This window comes from Lithobates pipiens, unplaced genomic scaffold (assembly GCF_037356315.1).
Source record: "Lithobates pipiens isolate NorthernLeopardFrog02 unplaced genomic scaffold, aLitPip1_a1.2 Scaffold_19, whole genome shotgun sequence".
NCBI lineage: Eukaryota > Metazoa > Chordata > Amphibia > Anura > Ranidae > Lithobates > Lithobates pipiens.
In genome coordinates this window covers 531,435,156-531,457,762 of record NW_027507764.1, presented here as the reverse complement: position 1 = coordinate 531,457,762, position 22,607 = coordinate 531,435,156, and the positions used below count along the sequence as shown (strand labels likewise).

The 22,607-nt window shown below is 45.9% G+C and overlaps 1 protein-coding gene across 7 annotated transcripts in view; it reads left to right on the top strand.

Annotated features, from left to right (window-relative positions):
• The window catches only part of SLC43A1 (solute carrier family 43 member 1), a 740,549-nt gene that overhangs the window by 55,797 nt on the left and 662,145 nt on the right, over positions 1–22,607 (top strand). For all 7 annotated transcript variants that reach the window (XM_077493198.1, XM_077493195.1, XM_077493197.1 and 4 more), the window contains exon 2: positions 21,290–21,452. In XM_077493198.1, coding sequence (XP_077349324.1) covers positions 21,299–21,452 — 154 coding nt within the window. In that variant the 5' untranslated portion in view covers positions 21,290–21,298. The remainder of the gene's footprint in view (positions 1–21,289; positions 21,453–22,607) is intronic.

Genomic DNA, 22,607 nt, shown 5'->3' with positions numbered 1-22,607 from the left:
TAAAGGGTCTGGTATGGATTTTTACATGCTAGAACATTGAGTGTTCTCTGTATTATGAGAGTCGACAATAGAAAGCGATTTTAAAAGTATTTTTTTCCTTGCAAAATGACACTTTGTGCAGGGACAGTTCTAAGCACGGGGAACATGTGCCCCTTCACAGGCATACTATAGACACCCCCCAGGTATGAAATTTAAAGGAATATTACACTTTTATTGTTTCACTTTAATCATTATTAAAATCACTGCTCCTGAAAAAACGGCCGTTTTTAAAACTTTTTTTTGCATTGATCCATGTCCCCTGGGGCAGGACCCAGGTCCCCAAACACTTTTTAGGACAGTAACTTGCTTATTAGCCTTCAAAACTAGCACTTTAGATTTCTCCCATAGACTTGTACAGGGTGTTCCAGCTTTTCGAATTTGCCGCGAACAGCCCAAATTGTTCACTGTTCGCTGAACAGGCAATGTTCAAGTAGAACATGAGTGCGACTCGAACTCGAAGCTCATCCCTACATATAACATATAATCTATGGGTGTCCTGTATGTTTTGCTGACAACATACCTGTTACACTATCTTTTGATTGATTTTTTACTCCATAAGCATCGTATTAAAATAAATTTGATAAAAATAAAAAATAAAAATCGATTTTAAATTTAAAAAAATCCGATTTTTTTTTAAAATCATTGATTTTTATCCATATTGTCGATTTTATCCACATTTATCAGACATTGTCTGCCGCCAGCGGGACATTTCCTGGGACAAAATTAAATCGGGACAAAGGTCCTAATCCCGGGAATTTCGGGACAGTAGGCAACTAAGTAAGAAGTGCGGGTTTCCCACAGGTGTAGCATCTGTGGATGTCAGTTGCAATTGGTGCGACACCAGAGACTGTAGGTGCAGGCTGCTGGGAAACTTGACTCAAAGGTGTAAGAGGGGTTGCCATGGGTGATTTCCCTCCTTTCCAACCCTTCAGAGGAGCCATGTGATGGTCAGATACCCAAGTGTTGAAATTGGTATCTGCCAGTTCTGTTGTTGCTTTGGCAGAGGCTGGCCTTCACTCCAGCAAAAACTGTCTGACCTCAGCAGGACAAATGTGTAGCAGCTGATATTCGACCCTAAGATCCTCCAGGGACTCAAAGAAATCGGCTTTCAAGCCTCTGGTCCACTGCCAGAATGTGGTGCCTAAGCGACTTACCACATCCATATAGGAGTCCCCAGGCCCTTTTTGCAAGGAACTAAATGACTTCCGAGTTAACTGATACTTTCACATGATCGCATAATTGCCATCCTACTCCACTGGCAATTCAACATAAGCATCCAGGGCCTTGCCTCTCAGCCCTGGTGTCAAGTACCGAGCCCATTGTTCCTCGGGCAGTTGGTACTGATGGCAAGTTTTTCCAAATGACAGTAGATACATGTCAATGTCACTGTCCTTTTGAATGACTGGATTTGGCTGCCTAGCTCACAGGCAGAGAGGTGCTCTAGGGATCCTAGGTTCTGAGCCTGTCACTGCTGGAGCCTAGCCATCTCATGCCAGTGATCAGCCTCCCTCTGCACTGCCTGCCATTCCTCTCTCTTGGCCTGGCAGTCAAGAAATTGCAGGTATGCCAGGTCTTGTTTCGCTCTCAGCAAACAGGTCATTTTTGACAATCTTCTTGTACTTTGATAACCCAAGCATATTTGCAATAAGAAAATATAGAACAGAAAGCAGGAATAGGAAGTAGCTGTTGCTGTAAGTATCTTTAAAACCAAAATATGCACCAACTTGTTTCTAAGGACTGCTTCCACACAGGTTGCAATCCTTCAGTGCAGAGCTAATTCCTAATGATGCACTGAATACTTTAGTGCAGAACTTGTTCCACTATGCTGCCAGCCAATATGTGATGAAACAAGGTATCAGATCCCTGCCCTTCTCACCAACTCGTGACAAAGGACTGACCAATCTCACACTTACGACACAATGCCACTCTCAGCTGCATCCTGCACGAAGATTTTCCAGCTTGCAGGACCCAGTCTAGGTGCCAGCAGCCTGAGAGCAGTTGTCACTGCTACGTTAATTAAGCATTTATCTATTTAACTGCCACCAGCGACTTTTGCTAAAGAGTCGTAACTTTCAAAAGGTTAGCAATACCAGCTATGATTTTAGAATAAATGTTTTTAATACACACTGTCACCACAGACAGGCATGTTCAGAGGATTTATACTATAGAGTAGATCTTCAAGAGACAGGGATTCTTTTTAGTTTGCATTACATAGTTATATAGTTAGTAAGGTTGAATAAAGACACCAGTCCATCCAGTTCAATCTGAGTGTTTACAATTGTCCCTATCCCTGTACATTGCACGCTCACATTGGTCCCTACCCTCAAGGAGCCCACAATCCAAGGTCCCCATTCATATACTAGGGCCAATTTTGGACATTAGCTAATTAACCTACCAGCATGTCTTTGGAATTGTGGGAGGAAACCGGAGTACCCGGAGGAAACCCACGCAGGCACAGGGAGAACATGCAAACTCCAGGCAGGTAGTGTCTTGGTTGGGATTTGAACCAGCAACTCTTTTTACTCTAATGAGTGCTAACCACTACACCACTGTGCCGCCCATTAAAAGCGTTAGAGATAATGTTGACACTTTTCAAAATAGGGTTGAATAATGAAACGGTCAAAATGCTGCACATAAAATATTTACAGAAAAAGGGTGTTACAAAGAAAAAAAAGGCAATAAAAAAAATAGGATTTTTAAAACAGCTTACCTGTAAAATCCTTTTCTTGGAGTACATCATAGGATACAGAGCCTCAAGTAATTACTTGGTGGGAAGGGAGCTGTACAAATAAATCTCCTTATACCAATACCCAAACCAAAATACCAAAAGGAAATGTTGGACTATACCGGTACTAAATTGGATACATAAAGATCAGAAAATATATAGTAGAATTTCATATAAATTTTAATACAAAAATTAAAGCAAATTTACATAACACGAAAAAGGAAAAATTATTACACAAAGACATATCATATTAAAAATCTCGTACACCCCAGATTCGTATGTACAGTTACTCATGGTGGAGTTCCATTCTAGGGGTACAAGTGAGGAGTTCCTCGACTAGTTTCGAGGAATTTTCCGCTTCATCTGGAGGAGATCTAAATAGACAATGCTTACCTATTAGTAGTTAATATAGTTATACAATCGTATGAATATATATAAAAAAAATTAAACAAAAATAAATATAAACAAGGATATACATTTGTGTTTACAGAAAAGGGATTATAGGAGAAATTTATTACCCAAGAGGGAAAAAAAAAAAAAAAACAAGGGGATAAAGGGGGGGAAGGGGAAAGGGGGCAAGCATACCAAACATAAAACCAGGGAAGAGTCCACTCCAAAAATTTCCCCCACCGGCGGACATGGGGGATATAGTGCATATGATGGAGAGGTATAGAGGTATAGGTATAGAATATGAAGGTCGAAAAAGAAAGAAGTAACATAATTTTGTATAAATGTTACCTGCTAGAGACCGTGCATCAGGTAGGTGACATTGGCCAATGTGTGTTCTTAATTTTTTTTATATATATCATACGATTGTATAACTATATTAACCACTTGCTTACAGGGCACTTAAACACCTTCCTGCCCAGACCAATTTTCAGCTTTCGGTGCTCTCACACTTTGAATGACAATTACTCAGTCATGCAACACTGTACCCAAATGAATTTTTTGTCCTTTTTTTCCCACAAATAGAGCTTTCTTTTGGTGGTATTTGATCACTTCTGGGGTTTTTATTTTTTGCGCTATAAATGAAAAAAGACCGAAAATTTTGAAAAAAATATTTCTTTGTTTCTGTGACAGAATTATGCAAATTATTAATTTTTCTTCATAAATTTTGGTCACAATTTACACTGCTACATGTCTTTGGTAAAAATAACCCAAATTAGTGGATATTATTTGGTCTTTGTGAAAGTTAGAGAGTCTACAAGCTGTGGTGCGAATCGCACAAAATTGATCACATCTGATGTACTGGTGGCCTATCTCGCTTCTTGTGACCCGAACAAGCCAGGAAAGTACAAATACCCCCCAAATGACCCCTTTTTGGAAAGTAGACATTCCAAGGTATTTAGTAAGAGGTATAGTGAGCTTTTTGATGTTGTCATTTTTTTCCCACAATTCTTTGCAAAATTAAGATTTTTCATTTTTTTTTTTTCTCCACAAAATTGTCATTGTAATAGGTTATTTCTCTCACGTGGCATGTGTATACCACAAATGACACCCCCCAAAAAATTCTGCTACTCCTCCTGAGTATTACAATACCACATGTGTGGGACTTTTTCACAGCCTGGCCACATAGAGAGGCCCAACATGCAGGTAGCGCCATCATGTGTTCTAGGAACATAAGTTACACATCTAACTTGTTGACTATTTATTACACTTTTGAAGCACCAGGACAATGACACGTGACACTGATGACAGATGGCACTGATACGTGGCAATGATGACAGGTGGCACTGATGACAGATGGCACTAATATGTGGCACTGATGACAGATGGCACTAATATGTGGCACTGATGACGCGTGGCACTTATACGTGGCACTGATGACACGTGGCACTAATACGTGGCACTGAAACGTGGCACCGATGACAGATGGCACTAATACGTGGCACTAATATGTGCCACCGATGACAGATGGCACTAATACATGGCACCGATGACGCGTGACACTGATGACAGATGGCACTGATAAGTGGCATTGATGACACGTGACACTGACAACAGATGGCACATGACACTGACAGGTGGCACTGATGACAAATGGCACTGATACGTGGCACTGATGACAGATGGCACTATGTGGCACTGATGACACGTGGCACTGACGGCAGGTGGCACTGACGGCAGGTGGCACTGGGGGCAGGTGGCACTGGGGGCAGGTGGCACTGACGGCAGGTGGCACTGGGGTGGATGGCACTGGGGGCAGGTAGCACTGGGGTGGATGGCACTGGGGGCAGGTAGCACTGGGGTGGATGGCACTGGGGGCAGGTAGCACTGGGGTGGATGGCACTAGGGGCAGGTAGCACTGGGGTGGATGGCACTAGGGGCAGGTAGCACTGGGGTGGATGGCACTGGGGCAGATGGCACTGCTGGGGGCGGATGGCACTGCTGGGGGCGGATGGCACTTTTTATTTCATTTTTTTAATTTATTTTTTTTCCACAATCAGAACGGCTGCCGCTGCAGCCGTTCATCTCTCCCCTCTCGCACTGTCTGTGCGAGGAAGGAGAGCGGCGCTGCGAGATGATCTCATATGTTTACATATGAGATCATCTCCCATTGGACACGCCGATCACGCTGTAAACGGCCGCTGTGATTGGCCGTTTACAGCGATCTGTGTTTGCCTGTCCCCGCATTGCGGAAGTAAACATCAGGCCGTCCAGGGACGACCGCCCGAACGAACGCGCCTGCTCTACGGCCGTCATTCGGCTATAGGGCGGGCGCGAGGAGGTTAACTACTAATAGGTAAGCATTGTCTAATGTATATCCAATTTTTAGATCTCCTCCAGATGAAGCGGAAAATTCCGCAAAACTAGTCGAGGAACTCCTCACTTGTACCCCTAGAATGGAACTTCACCATGAGTAACTGTACATACGAATCTGGGGTGTACGAGCTTTTTAATATGATATGTCTTTGTGTAATAATTTTTCCTTTTTCGTGTTATGTAAATTTGCTTTCATTTTTGTATTAAAATTTATATGAAATTCTACTATATATTTTCTGATCTTTATGTATCCAATTTAGTACCGGTATAGTCCAACATTTCCTTTTGGTATTTTGGTTTGGGTATTGGTATAAGGAGATTTATTTGTACAGCTCCCTTCCCATTCCCACAACTTCCAAATTACCTTTCCTCTTCTCGAATTACTACTGGATGATGGTACACTGTATATTAACAATTATCTCTTATTGAGGCTATACTTCAAAAAATTCTTCTGCTATAATTACTTGGTGGGTTATAGGCCTACCTTCAGGTGTTGACACTGGTATAACCAATAAAGGAAGCTGGCTCTCCTATATAACCCCTCCTCCTTCCAGGAGCACTCAGTTTTTGTAGCCAAGCAATATAAGTAATATACGCTCACCCCATAAAACAGAGGGGCGGGAGCTTTTTGTCATATGATGTACTCCAAGAAAAGGATTTTACAGGTAAGCGGTTTTAAAAATCCTATTTTCTTTATCGTACATCATAGGACACAGAGTCTCAAGTAATTACTTGGTGGGATGTCCCATAGCAATGCTACTAGAGGGGAGGGAGACACAACCCGTAGGGTAACCCCCAGACCTGAGGACTTATACTGCTGCCTGCAGCACACTGCGCCTGAAGGCGATTTCCTTATTCCATCTTACATGCACTTGATAAAATTTTGCAAATGTATGTACTGAAGGCCAAGTTGCGGCCTTGCAGATTTGAGACGTGGAGGCCTGGTGACGCACTGCCCAAGAAGCACCAACCGCTCTGGTAGAGTGCGCCTTAACTTGAAAAGGGGGAATCTTTCCCTTTAAATCATAAGTTTGAATTATAACTTGCCAAATGCACTTAGCGACAGTGGATTTTGATGCCGCCTGTCCCTTCTTAGGACCCTCTGGCAGAAGAAATAAGACATCAGTCTTACGAATCGGAGCAGTTTTCTTAAATACATTTTCACTGCTCTCACTACATCAAGACAATGTAGTGACCTTTCTTCCCTGTAACAAGGTCTTGGGAAAAAACTCTGGCAGGACAATATCTTCTTTCAGATTAAAGCCTGAAACCACTTTTGGCAAAAAACCTGGATGAGAGCGTAACACCACTCTGTCCTCATGAGTAATCAAATATGACTCCTTACAAGAAAGAGCAGCCAATTCTGAAATCCTCCTTGCTGAGGATTAGGGATGAGCTTCGTGTTCGAGTCGAACGTACTTTCGACTCGAACATTGGCTGTTCGTCCGTTCGCCGAAATCCGAACACTTGGTCCGTTCGCGTCAAAATTTGCGTGGCGCTCACGGCCCACAATGCACTGCGATGGCGCAGTGCATTGCTGGCTCATGATTGGCCAAGCATGCACTGTGACCCCGCATGCTTGGCCAATCGCAGCGCCAGCAGTGAGGAGAGCCATGATTGGCCACAGGCAGGATGCCTGTGGCCAATCATAGCTCAGGCTGTGTAGTGCACTCCCCACACTATATAAGGCCGCCATTGAGGCGGCCTCGTGTAGTGTGTTGGCATCTGAAGCAGTGGGTGTTCTGTGTACCTTCAACACAGTACACACCGATCGTTTTTGGCTGATTTCCTATCTTTCTGTTGTGTAGTGGTTATTGTCTGTGCCCTGACCGCAGTATACACCACTATATTCACCTCACCTATATAGCTAGTGATCTATCTTTAATAATAGAGCTTGCAGTCAGTAGTGTTAGGAGATAGTGTGTGCTGTCTGCGTGCTCTGTACCCAGTACATACCGCTATAATCCACCTACATAGCTGTTCTCTATTTGAGCCCAATTGCCATCTGCAGGAGTTATTGGAAGTTGTGTGTGCCTCCAGCACAGCACAGTATACATCTGTATATACCCCTTTATCTCTGCTGTTTTCTGGTTATTGTCTGCGTGCCCTGACCGCAGTATACACCGCAATATTCACCTCACCTATATAGCTAGTGATCTATCTTTAATAATAGAGCTTGCAGTCAGTAGTGTTAGGAGATCTGTATATACCCCTTTATCTCTGGTGTTCTATAAAAAAGTCATCTGCAGGAGTTAGTGGGTGTTGTGTGCCTCCAGCACAATATAAACTACCCAACTGCTGTTTTACCCAACTCCCTTCAGGCCATTACCATATCTGGAAGGCCAGCAAGGAGAGGCAGACAGGCGCGAGCCGATAAAAGAGGGCAAGCAGGCTCTGTGTCTAGAGACAACAGTGCTGGTCATGGACGCTGTGCATTGTCATCAGCACGTGGCCATGGGACATGCTTGTCCTTCTTTTTGGCAGCTGGACATGTTGAACCGCAACATGCCAACGACTTGGTAGAGTGGACGACCAAGCCTTCTTCATCCTCCTCATCCTCTCTCACCCAGTCTCAGGGTGGTCGCAAAGCAGCTGCCAACGCATCGTCTTCCCTCCTCTCAATGTCATCATCAGTGACTCCTTCCCTAGACCCACCACGTCCTCCTGAGGAGTCTCCTGAACTCTTTGAGCACAGTGTTGGGTACATGCTCCAGGAGGATGCCCAGTGTTTGGTGGGCTCTGATGATGACACTCAGCTAGAGGAAGGCAGTAGCGTGAGCGCAGAGAGAGGGGATGCTCAAGAAGGACAGCAATCTGGCAGTCATGTTCCACAAGCTGCAGCATACTGCCAGGTTTGCTACAGCAATGAAGAGGGAGGGGATGATGAGGGCACTGACTCCACGTGGGTGCCTGGAAGGAGGGAGGAGGAGGAGGAGGAGGAGGCACATGTCCAACGAGGCAGGATGCCCTCCGGGGGCCAGCTTAGGGGCAGCACACCGACTGAATCACACCGCAGAGCTCCGCCTGTGCAGAGCGCTGCCTCTGCGCGTTATTCTAAAAGTTCTTTGGTGTGGGCCTTTTTTGAGACGAGTGCATCAGATCGCACCGCTGCTATTTGCAACATATGTCTCAAGCGTATCTCACGTGGCCAAAACATCAGCCGCTTGGGCACCACATGCTTGACCAGACATATGTTGACCTGCCATGCAGCTCGTTGGCAAGCGTACCTCAAAGACCCACAGCAAAGAACAAAGCGGACCTCTCCTTGCTCCTCATCAGCTGGCATCTCCAACCCCACTAGACCTTCAGTCCTCTCTGAAACCTGCTCTGAGAGGAATGAAGGTGTAGAATTAGGTGTGTCACAGCCAAGTGCTTCCGGGAACTCTGCTAGTGGTACACCCACGTCCGATTATAGCAGGCAAATGTCCCTGCCCCAGCTGCTGGACCGGCGGAAGAAGTTTACTCCCAGCCATCCACATGCCCAGCGGTTGAATGCTAGCTTGGCTAAATTGCTAGCACTTCAACTGCTGCCTTTTCAGTTGGTAGACTCGGCCCCCTTCTGTGAGTTTGTACAATGTGCGGTTCCTCAGTGGCAGGTCCCCAAACGCCACTTTTTCTCACGGAAGGCGATTCCGGCTCTCTACCGGCATGTGGAAGGCAATGTCCTTGCCTCGCTGGACAGGGCGGTCAGTGGTAAGGTGCATATTAACGCTGACTCATGGTCCAGCAGGCATGGACAGGGACGTTGCCTGTCTTTCACGGCCCATTGGGTCACTCTTCTGGCTGCTGGGAAGGATGCAGGACAAGGTGCAGTAGTGTTGGAGGTTGTTCCGCCACCACGCCTCCAAAATGCTACTATTGGTTGTGACACACCTCTCTCCTCCACCCCCTCCTCTTCTTCTTCCTCCATGGCCTCTTCCAGTGCTCTGTCCTCAGAACCAGCGGTGCTCCGTAGGCGTTCCAGGGGCTACGCAAGTACGCAGGCAAAACGATGCCATGCCGTGCTTGCGCTGGCTTGTTTGGGGGACAGGAGCCACACTGGGGCGGATGTTTTGTCAGCTCTGCAGGGGCAGGCCGAGAGGTGGTTGACGCCACGCCAGCTTAAGCCAGGAATGGTGGTTTGCGACAATGGCACCAACCTCCTCTCCGCCCTCCGACAGGGACAACTGACCCATGTGCCCTGTGTAGCTCACGTCCTTAACCTGGTGGTGCAGCGGTTCTTGGGCAGGTACCCCGGCTTACAGGATGTCCTGAAGCAGGCCAGGAAAGTCTGTGTGCATTTCCGCCGATCATTTAATGCCTGTGCTCGGCTGGCTGAGCTCCAAAAGGAGTTGAACCTGCCCAAGAACCGCCTTATATGTGACATGCCCACCAGATGGAACTCAACATTGGCCATGCTGCAGCGGCTGCACACGCAGCAGAGGGCCATCAATGAGTACCTGTGCGACTACGGCACCAGGACAGGGTCAGGGGAGCTTGGTTTTTTCTCACCACGCCAGTGGGGCATGATCAGGGATGCATGCACTGTCCTGTCACCGTTTGAGGAGGCCACAAGGATGGTGAGCAGTGACAGTGCATGCATCAGTGACACTGTACCTCTTGTCCACCTCTTGCAGCATACACTGCGTGGAATAATGGACAGGGCACTTGAGGCAGAACAGAGGCAGGAAGAGGAGGACTTCCTTGCCTCTCAAGGCCCCCTTTATCCAGACAGTGTTCCTGCTGTGCCACCCATCACACAGGAAGAGGATGAGGAGGAGGAAGAGGAGGAGGAGGATGATTGTGTCAGCATGGAGGTGGAGGCTGGCACTCAGCATCAGCAGCAGCAGCAGCAGTCTTATAGGGATGATTTACAGTCCCAAGAAACACGTGGACTTGTACGTGGCTGGGAGGAGGTAGCTGCGGATCATGTTGTCCTTAGTGACCCAGAGGACTCCGGACCGAATGCCTCAGCTAACCTACGCTGCATGGCCTCCCTGATCCTGCAAAGCCTGCGGAAGGATCCTCGTATTCTTCGGATCAAGGAGAGGGACCATTACTGGCTGGCCACTCTCCTTGATCCACGGTGCAAGGGTAAGGTTGCCGACCTTATCTTGCCATCGCAGAGGGAGCAGAGGATGAGACATCTCCGGGAGGCCTTGCAGAAAGGTCTGTGCAACGCGTTCCCAGAGACTGGGAGGTTACAAACTCCTGGTCCTGGACAACGTGTTGCTGAGGCATCGGTCAGAAGGAGCGGTGGAGAAGGTGGCCGTCTGACTGATGCTTTCAGACAATTTTTTAGCCCGCAGCCCCAAGGTATGATTGGTTCCAGCACCCATCGCCAGCGTCTGATTTACATGGTGCAGGAATACCTAGGGGCAAGGTCAGACCTGGGACACCTTTCCCACCGAAAATCCTCTGGCTTACTGGGTCTTGAGGATGGATCACTGGCCAGAGCTTGCACAGTATGCAATTGAGCTACTGGCCTGTCCTGCATCCAGCGTTCTTTCGGAACGCACCTTCAGTGCTGCTGGTGGCTTTGTTACCGATCACAGGGTGCGCCTGTCCACCGAATCAGTTGATCGACTGACCTTCATCAAGATGAATCAGTCTTGGATCACCCACAGCTACCAAGCACCTGAAGCTGATGTAACAGAATAATTTTTTTTCAAATACCACATCCCTTCAAGACTGCCTATGCTGATGCTGAGTGACTGTCCTGTTATGTTGATTGTCTATCCTCTTCCTCCTCCGCTGATATGTTGGAAGAACATTTCTGGTTCTGGTTGATGCCATCAGCCCAATTTTTCTGCCCCTGTTTAACAGGGGCGTTTAAGTACAATTTTTGATGCAATGCTTTGCAGAAGGGCTAATTCCTGCAATAAAACTAGAGTATATGGCAGAGGTTGCAGTGTGGTGGCACCAGCACCAGTGCCTAAGGCCCAATTTTTCTGCCCCTGTTTAACAGGGACATGTAATTACAATTCTTGATATAATATTTCACAGGAGGGCCCCTTCCTGTGCCCACCCAGAGTAAAGGTGAGGACTTATAGTGTTGTGGCACCAGCACCACAACCACCAAAGGTCAATTTTTCTACCACTGTTCAACAATGGCATGTAATTACAATTCTTGATATAATCGTTCACAGCAGGGCGCTCCAGCGCCCACCAAGAGTCACTTTGAGGGCTTACAATGTTGTGGCAAAACCAACACCTTGTTCCGCCATTTCTGCAGAGCATATAGGGCAGGCCCCTACTTTCAAACATCCAACTTACAAACATCTCCTACTTGCAAACGGAAGGAGACAACAGCAAGTGAGATGAAAAAAGATGGACGACAAAACAAATTATACAGGGGTGATAACCCTTCCCTATGTTTTCCAAAAAGCTTAAAAATCATTTTTTTGACTGGAGCTACACTTTAAAAATGTACCAGTTGAAAATTACAAACAGATTCAACTTAACACAACAAACCTACACAGTCCTTGTCTTGTTTGCACCGCCTGTATACTGCTGTTCTGAGTATATAGGGCCTGGGGGCCACACGCATTTCTTTTTTTTAATATGGGTACAGGGTTCCCCTTAATATGCGTACAAGACCCAAATAGGCTGGTAATGGGCAGGGAGGGCTACCCATGCCATTTTTCTCAATGATTTTCAACCATATTGCAGGAACCAGATATAACATTAAAACCGCAAGCAGTTTTAAATGGTGTTATTTCCGTTAAATGTCATTTTGTGCAGGGACTGTTCTAAACACGGGAAACACGTGGCACTTCACAGGCATACTACAGACACCCCCCAGGCACCATATTTACAGGAATATTTCACTTTTTTTTTCACTTTAATCGTCATTAAAATCAGTGCTCCCGCCAAAACGGCCATTTTTAAAAACATTTTAGGCATTGACCCATGTCCCCTGGGGCAGGAGCCAGGTCCCCAAACCCTTTTTAGGACAGTATCTTGCATATTAGCCGTTAAAATTAGCACTTTTCATTTCGAACGTTCGAGTCCCATAGACTTCAATGGGGTTCTAACGTTCGTAACGAACATGGGGTCCGTTCGAAAGTTCTGGTACGAACCGAACCGGGGGGTGTTTGGCTCATCCCTACTGAGGATATAGCAAACGAAAATATCAGCTTCCTAGTCAGAAGGACTAAGGGAACATGCTGCAATCGTTCGAATGGCTGTTTTTGTAACACTGAAAAAACTCAATTTAAGTCCTAAAGTTTTAGAGTGATTTAACTGGCGGATTAATCCGCAGCACTCCTTGCATGAAACCCTGGACTAAAGAATGCATAGCAAGCAGTCTTTAAAATAAAATTGATAAGGCTGAGACTTGGCCCTTAATAGTACTCAGGGCCAACTTCATCTCTACGCTTAATTGTAGAAAGGTAAAAATTCTGCCTATGATACAGTATATCTCCGAGGGTACCAACCCTTGGATTCCCACCAGGAAACATAAGCTTTCCAGGCTCTATAATATATAGCTCTAGAAGCTGGCTTCCTAGCATTAATCAAAGTAGAGATAACTGACCTTCAAAGCCCACAATTATTCAGAATGTGGGTCTCAACAGCCAAGCTGTTAAAATGAATGTTCGTAAAGTAGGGTGGAATATCAGCCCCTGAGATAGCAGGTCTGGCCTTAGTGGGGAGAGCCCTGGACCCTCCACTGCCATTCTTACGATCTCTGCCATCCTTACGATCTCTGCGTACCATGACCTTCTGGGCCATGCTGGTGCTACCAGTATTACCGATTTTCTTTCCAGCTTGATCCTGCAAAGAACTTGAGGTTGAATCTGAATTGGGGAAAAGTACATAGATCAGTAAAAACTGATCCCACGGGGTCACCAACGCATCTGTTCCATATGCAAGTGGGTCCCCTGTCCTGGATGCAAAGTTGACTAGCTTAGAGTTGAATCTGGACGCTAGAAGGTCATCTTTGGCAAACAGCCTGAAACACCTTGGGGTGAAGAGACCATTCTCCTGGGAATAACTGCCGGCGACTTAGATAGTCCACCTGCCAATTCTCTACTCCCGGAATGAAAACTGCCGATAGGCATGGGACATTCTCTTCTGTCCAAGTTAGAATCTGGTTCACCTCTCTCTGAGCTGAGACACTCTTGGTGACCCCTTGTGATTGATATATGCCACAGCCATGGCATTGTCAGACTGGATCCTGGCAGGCCAATTCTTTAACCTGGAGGTCCAGGTTTCTAGAGCCAGATACACTGCTGGAATCTCTAGCATGTTGATGGGCAAGGCTCCTACTCCCCAGCCTGAAAGGCTGGCATCTATTGTTACTACCTTCCAGATAATTGATCTGAAGGACTTTCCCTTCAGCAGGTTCCAAGATAGCAACCACCAACTGAGGCTTTGGGACACTCATGGGGACAGCCACATTGGCAAGTCCAAAGCTTGAATCGTTTTTTTTCAAGCAGACAGAATACTGCTTTCATTTTTCGAATGGAATTGAGCATAGGGAACTGCTTCGAATGAAGCTACCATCTTCCCTAACAACCTCATGCAAGGGCGAATTGAAGGATTTCTCTACGACCTGATCATCCTCACCAGCTTCTGTATGGAGCTGATCCAGCCTTCTTAGTGGCTTTAAGGAGGATTTCTTTAGGTTGAGAATCCAACCCAAACCTTCCAGGTAACTGCTTGTGATGGCTACACCTTGCTTCAAGCAAGCCACTGACTGGTCTATTAACAATAGATCATCTAAGTAAGCCAAGACAGTTATGCCCTGTGCCCTTAACCTGAGTAGAGGTGGGGCTAATACCTTAGTGAATACCCAAGGTGCTGTAGCAAGCCCAAAGGGCAAGGCTATTAACTGAAAATGCTTCTGTTCTACTTTGAACCGCAGAAACCTCTGGTGAGGAGGAAATATATGGACAAGCAGCTATGCATCTCAGATGTTTTTCTCCTTGCAGGATGGAAACGACTGACTTGATTGACTCCATGCAAATGGAGCGGATTTTCAGGAACCCGATTCAGATTACGTAGATCTAGACTTGGTCTGATATCCCCTGGCACCGTAATTGGGTTTGAGTAAAACCTCAAACCTTGCTCTTGTTTGGGAATCTGTCTGATCACCCCTTGAGCCAATAATCGGTCTAATGCTTGCAACAGGGATTGCCTTTTCCCTGGATCCTTGGGAACGTTTGATCTCAGAAAATGAGATGGTGGAAACTCTCAAAGCTCTAGCTTGTATCCGAGACACTGTGGAGAGAGTCCATTTGTCCTGAATCTCCCTTTGCCAGACTTCTGAGTACATACTGAAATGGATATTTTGAGGATAGGCAACTCCTATCCTCATATTGATTAGTGGTTCCAAATTAATAACTACTGCAGTAGGGAACAGACACAAAAGAAACGCTCAGCATCTTTCCAAATAACCGTTCTCCTTTATTATGACGCATTTGAAGGCTTTTATACACCTGATTACGTAGGTATCACATTAATATTACAATTGTACGTTTATGGTAACAAGGGGCGTTACATAGGCAGACTAATTCTAATCTGGACTTGAAAGAATGCAAAACATGTACTGAAAACATTGTTAGTGCCATGTGCACAGTGAGGGCATTGTGCAATACATATAAAATAGAATACAATTATATACAGAACCTACAAATTTCCATTACAATACCTTGGTGAGGGGAGATGCCTCTTCATAAGGAAGTCTTGTATTCTGTTTTGCAGACTTGTAGCCCCAGGTCTTACTTTATGCCTGGTCTGATGGCAGAGGCCGAACAGTTTAAATGAAAGACGCTTATATTTTCTTTTGACTGGCAAAAGAGCACTATTTCCGCTGGAAATTGTTTGAATGTATTTATCCAAACTATTGTCAAATAATCGCTCTGCCTTAAAGGGGAAACTAGTTAGAAGGTTCTTACAAGGTGTCTCAGCTGACCAACCCTTTAACCAAAGGGTCCTTCGCATATGTACAAGTACAAACGCAAGGCATGATGCCTGGTGAATAGAATCCTTCATTGCGTCTACAGCAAAGCATAATGCTTTAGGTAGCTCGGCCAGTTCCTGTGCTTGTTGTGCAGGGAGCTCATCTGAGAGCATCTGTGAACTGGTCCTTTAAGGACTGACAGATGCCGATAGCTGCAATTGCAGGCTGAGCAACAGTACCTGCTAAGAAAAAAAGTTTTTTAACAGACCTTCCAACTTCTTATCTGTTGGATCTTTAAGCATAAGCGCATTGTCCACTGGGTAAAAAAAAAAAATTTGCTGCCTCAACTGCTGGAACTTTCCATCTTTTAGTGAATCTTTCTTCCATAGGTTAGAGCTTTGCGAGTCTCTTTGGAAGGGAAAAAATGCTTATCCAGATGATCCCATTCGGTATAAATAAGCTTTATTTAGTAATGCATGGACGGGAAATGCATGCAAAGGCTGCAAAGGCTTCAAAGAACCTAAGGAAGAGACTGGCCCTTCAGCTAACTCTGTTAGGGGTAGCATGCAAGTAGAGCGAACCATCTTTGCAAGCCTTTGTACTTCAGATTGTGAAGTAGGGATCCTTGGGAACTTCAAGTATTGTTTCCTCAGCAGAGAAATAATCGCATGCCTTTTCCTCCCGATCATCTGAGGGCATTACCCCATCCTGTCCCCATAATTCTCTTGGACCCTCCACTGACTGTAAAGAGTCTAAGGTAGGGGAGGGGGATCTAGAACGCTTCCTATACACTGGATGGAGGATGCGATTAAAGCTGCTAATCTTCCTTCTAAGCCTTGCAAGGCAGAGGAAAATGCATCTTCAGTCACCTCTACAGGGGCTGAAGTGTGTGAAGCAGTTGCACCACCGCTAGCTTCCAATGACTCACCCTGGCTTGTTATGTCTGATCTCTCCGAAGAGGAAGACCGTATGGAGGCATAACTGGGATTTCCAGCGCCTGGGGGGTGACACCTTAGGTACCTTTACGGTAGGTCTGGTAGACATAGTACAAAGCACAAGCAGAGGTACACACAAAATAACAATTCTTTTGCTACTAAGTAACAATAGTTTTTCCTGTCTGGAAATGCCTGTTTACACCCTTACGTGCCCAGTGCTCTGGTGTCTCTTAGTGTGAGAGACTGCCTCTCTTCAGTTAAAAAGTCTTTCTGAAATGAGAGTGTCTGTGATATAAAGCCTCAGGTGGAACCTGATTGGCATCCTCAGCGCTTTCCCTCAGCCTCAGCTATGCGGCGAGTGCTGTGCGTGTGTGGACGTTGCATCCATACACAGTGCCACGTGACCTTGCGGACATGCCCCTCTGCATTCTCAGGCCCTGCTAGGGACCCGAATGGCCAACACAAAGTAAGGCGAACGTACTATAACCCTCTACAAGGGGGGAGGGGAAGAGGGGAGGGGGGGTTTTGTCAGCAGATTTATCGTTTTTTTAAAACCACAGAAGCATAGGGCGTTTCCCAATGTTACTAGGTGGAAGTGCTGGGTTGTAATTAAACCATGCAGCTAAAGCAGCAGCGTCAACCAATCAGCCACCGCTCATATAGAAGTTTATACACATCTCTGTATTAGCAACTGCTGTATTTTTTACCAAATCCCACAAGATCTATTTAAGTAAGAACCCCCTCTGCCGCTGGGACCACACATGTTCTGAGACAAAGCTGCACTAAGACACATCATAGGTAGTGTAAGTTACTCCTTATAGAGGAGACATTTAGAAGGCATATAAGGTATATTGAAGGAAAAAGCAAAGCTTCTTCCATTACCTTGTCCTCGCTGCAGGATACTGCTGATTTAACAGACAGATCCAACTTTCACCCATCACGGCGGGCTGCGTTTAAAGACGCTCAAAGACTGGGGCCCTTTTAAAAAGAGGTTCCACTCCTTTGGGCCTTGTATAGCACCCCTCATGACAACTTTAGGAAATGTAGCAAGACCAAAAAGAGTCCTGGTTCCTAGGGTCCAGCTCTCAAAGAGAGGCATTACAGGCAAAACCTCGTTCTTGCATCGAGGTCCAGGTACCATCCTATGGCCTCAGTGGCGAGGATGGATCTGATTGTGGAGATTTCTTTAAATCCAGCATGGATCCCTCCTGGAGCTCCGCAGAGCGCATCTTCACTTGTGACCAACACCTTAGACACTGGCGAAAAAACAGAGTGCTCCTGGAAGGAGGAGGGGTTATATAGGGGAGTCAACTTCCTGTATTGGTTATACCAGTGCCAACACCTGAAGGTAGGTCTATAACCCACCATGTAATTACTTGAGACTCTGTGTCCTATGATGTACGATAAAGAAAAGGAAGAATACTCACAATGTCCTTGTTTCAGCAAAGTTCAGTCAATGAGCAAAGTGTTATTGGCTTTCATAACTTGACAGATGTTCCTTGGTTGATGGTACATGAGAACTGTCCTGGCATCCCTTTTTCTTTGGGATCAAAGGGGTGTTGACAAAGGCCATCTAACCAATTAAGCATCTGAGGAGTGATTTCTGGGATGTCACTATGGTTTTCAATAGGTACTTATATCTCTGAGTCAGTGCTGTCTTTTGGCCTAGGCCGACAAGGCACAGGCCTAGGGCGGCACTTTGTGAGGGGGGCGGCAGGAAATCCGCCCCCTCACCCGTCCTACCGAGTCACAGCTCCCGCGGCCTCCCCCCGTGACTGCCTCCCATCTTGCTGTAGTGCAACACTAGTAAATAGTATGGCAGAAGTAGTCTTGGGCATGCTTGGGCGTCCCTTTAATATAAGCTGGTGATCGGCTTTTTTTCTCCTCACGCTGATCACCAAGCTTTTGTTTACATCATGTGATCTGCTGTCATTGGCTGACAGCTGATCACATGGTAAGGGGCCGGGACTGGCCCCTTACTCAGAACAGTGATCACCCGAGTCTCAGTGACTCGGTGATCACAGGGCGTGCACAGGGGAGGACGTCCTACTAAGGCCTCCCCGAAATTGAGGTCTGCGCTGTAGCCGTCATTAGGCTATGGCCCAGACCTCAACTGGTTAATGAATTAGCATTGATTTCAGCATGTGCAAAGTGCCCCATGCATGCTGAAATCAATGCAAACTCATTAAAGAGGAGTTCCGCCCCCCCCCGATAAAATGAAAAGGTTTCTTTCACAGGAGCGGTCCTCCTGATGGACTCAGCTTTGCTCAGTTGATCCCCACTGAGCAGGCAGATGACAGGTCTGTCTCCACTCACTGTGCAGAGACAGACCTGTCAGAGCCCCGCTGTCCTCTATGGTGAGATCCGATGAAAACGGATCCGCCTGTCCATTTTCATCCAATCCGCCAGACAGATGGAAAATCGGGTCTCCATCCATCTGGATTTTTGCAGACAGGATCAGATTGGATAGCTGCAGGTGTCAGCAGACATGTCACCAATGACATCCACCGCTCCATAGGAGTGAATGAATCCGATGATGTCTGCCTGAAAAAGTGACAGACTGACCTGATCGGACAGCCCATGTGAAAGGGCCCAAAATCAGCAGCTACAGTATTTGTAGCTGCTGACTTTCAATATTCGGACACTTATCTGTCCCAGGGTCCACAGACTTACCTGTCCACGATGTCGACACCCCAGCCAATTTGTGGATTGTCTCTCAGGTGCTGCTGCCGCCATTATGTCCTGTTCCTTACTGCACATGTGCAAAGCGCACTGTGCTTTCAATGTTGCAGTGGAGGAGGGGTGTGGTTTACAGATTATAGGGTGGTTCTTAAACAGGAAGGGGTGTGGCTTTGACAGGGAGGGGTGGGTCATATTTAAATTAGGGGGTGCACAAGTTCAGTCAGGCCTAGGGCAGCACAAAACCTAAATACACCACTGCTCTGAGTACCAACAGGGTACAGCCTGCTAACATGCAGATTATTGCCAGCTTGAATGTAGCTTCAAAATGAATATAAACTTGCAAGCTAAATTGAGCTGGTTCTTTAAAACACTATGAATTAACCGAGGGAGGTAAATATGTCCATATACTGGCTGTGCTATTATTATTTCATAATTTATGAAACATGCTGAAGTTCCAGAGTTAGAACTGCTAACCTGTCTGCAGAGATGTGTATTGCCCATCCCCTACAACTGAGCTATTTACGACCAGTATCTGTTAAATCTCTGGATTGCTCAGTTTGTGAGGGTGACAGTTTTATTAGATTTTGTAGACAAATTGTGGATTGGGTAATGAAAAGGTCTGTGTGTCTGATCAATGTATTGATAAGGTCCTGACATTAGTTGGTGTATTGTATAGAGTGAAGGAAAGAGGAAAAGAAAGGAGTCTCACATTGCAGTGGACAGGGGAGAGGTTCAATCAACGGCTCTTTGGTGAACGATATACAGTGGAGTGGGGAGGAAGTTTCTGATCGGCAGCTCTGTGGTGCTTGGCAACTCCCTCTGCCCCTCCGGCCAGCAGTTCAGGGTATACAGTGGAGAGGGGAGGGGCCTCTGACCCAGCAGTTTCCAGCTTCAATGCCCCAAGACAGGAGTATAGGGCCACGGGATGAGTGCAAAGGCCCCTAGGACCAATGTAATGGGCCTTAAGATATGACATTAGTGGAACGCTTCATGGTTTCTTTCACTGGGGCCCTAAAGGTTCTAGTTACGGGGGAGTATAGTTATAGCTATTAAAACAACTTTAGTACTTGGGTTATGAATTCTGAAAATTAATTTCTTCACAGCACTTTCAGCTCCAGAGATCAGTGAGGACCTGTTTTCAAGCTCATCTACTGTTTATTAAGGTTATGTAAACACCTTTTTGTCTACAGCAGGGTCACAGGTTTACTTGAAGCACCAAAATGTGTTAAGAATACTACTGCAATTTTGCAAGTATTATTAGATGTAGTGTCACTCTAATATGAAAGTGAGTGTTGTGTGACAGGCTGTGTCTTCAAAGGTGCATCACTCAATCTTCTTCCATACAAAGCTTGGAAAGCAAAAAAGTGTGCTTGCAGCAACTTTCATACACCATGCAGGTAACACAGAGAGCCTTTGGATGAAGGGTATTCATAGTATAATTGTTTGCAGATGCCAGAACACCAGTGCAAGCCCTGAGGGATATAAAGACTCAGATTACCCCTTCTGCTTCTAATGCCGCGTACACATGATTAAATTGTCTGGCGTACCTAGTCCGCCGAAACGCATTTCACCGGACAATTCGATTGTGTGTGGGCTTCAGCTGACTTTTCCATGGAAAGTATTTTTGCAGTCCAATCTTTCCGCCGGACTTGGGTTTCAGCGGATAATACGTTCGTCAGTATGCTAGTGCGGCGGACTAAGAATGACACATGCTCAGAAGCAAGTACGAAAAGGAAGCTATTGACTACTGGCAATTGAACTTCCTTTTTCTAGTCCCGTTGTACGTGCTGTACGTCATCGCGCTAGCAAACGTCGGACTTTGTGTGTCCGTGTGTGGCCAAGTCCGTTCGGTAGAAAGTCCGCCGGACTATGCGCCGGATTGTTTGCCGGACAATTCGGTCGTGTGTACGCAGCATTAGTCACCTTATAATGATGTTAGATTTCACAATTTATGAGTTCATTCATGCTACAATAATATGATTTGTAGTTTTTAGTAAAGAGAAAATGAAAGAGCTTCAGCACCAAACTAAGCTGACAGTGTCAACATGAGGGTATTTGAAATGACAGCATGGAAAAATATCAACATGTTAGGGCCCTAGAAACATGAATCTATTGAAAACTTCTGACGTTTTTAATTTGTATTCATGTAGTATACACAGCTAGAGGAAGATTAATGGCATATAAAATATTCAGTGCGTTATATCCACTAAAATTCACTGATGCACTTTTTGTCTTGTTTACCTTTCTCCTGCTTCTTAGAACGTGGACATGGCTCCTTCTCTGCAAACTGCATTTGCCCGTCGTTGGTGGATTGCTTGTACTGCAGTGCTGGAAAATCTTTTCTTCTCAGCAGTTCTTTTTGGATGGGGCTCCCTTCTCATCATGCTGCAACAGGAAGGATTTTATTCACACCTATGCACAGGTGACTAAAACGGTTTCATTGTACACAGTTACACCACTGTCTTAGCAGCATTTAAGGGATACCCCAAAAAAGATATATGTATATTTATAAAATAGCACACATTTTCAAATTGGAAATTGTTGTAGATAATATTGTTAACTGCAAAAGGAGGCAAAAATGATGGTTGGTAGGTTTGTGTTGTAAAATATCACTTCTCCATCATTATGTTATCAAAATGATAGTCTTCTATTTCTATTAAACTCTATTTCTCTTAAAACATTTACATAATAATCCATAAGTATCAGTAAGAGCCGGTTCACACAGGGGCAACTTAGGATCTGACTTCAGGTCACCCCTAGTCGCCTCAAGTTGCACTACATGTAAAAAACAATGTAAGTGAATGAGAGCCGTCTTAATGTACACTACTGAAGTCCTCCGACTTCAAAAAAGGTTCCTGTACTACTTTTAGGTGACTGGTACCTATTGATTTCAATGGAAGTTGCCTTCTAGTTGGATCTCCATCTATATTGAGGCGACAATGTCACCTCTCACAGAATAATCAGCTTTCGAGAGGGAATGCCACACCAAATTTTAAATAAAAAACCGGCATGGGTTCCCCCTCCGGGAGCATACCAGGCCCTTAGGTCTGGTATGGATTTTAAGGGGAACCCCCACACTGAAAAAACGGCACGGGGTCCCCCCAAAATACATACCGGACCCTTATCCAAGCACGCAGCCTGGCCGGTCAGGAAAGGGGGTGGGGACGAGCGAGCGCCCCCCCCCCCTCCTGAACCTTACCAGGCCGCATGCCCTCAACATGAGGGGGGGCAGGTGCTTTGGGGAAGGGGGCGCCCTGCGGCCCCCCCACCCCAAAGCACCTTGTCCCCATGTTGATGAGGACAAGGGCCTCTTCCCGACAACCCTGGCCATTGGTTGTCGGGGTCTGCGGGCGGGGGGCTTATCAGAATCCGGGAGCCTCCTTTAATAAGGGGGCCCACAGATCCCAGCCCCCCACCCTATGTGAATGAGTTAAGGGGTACATCATACCCCTACCCATTCACCTGGAGAAAAAAGTGTCAATAAAAAAAAAAACACAACACAGGTTTTTAAAGTAATTTATTAATCAGCTCCGGGGGTCTTCTTCTGACTTCTCCACTCTGTTCGGCCTCTTCTCCC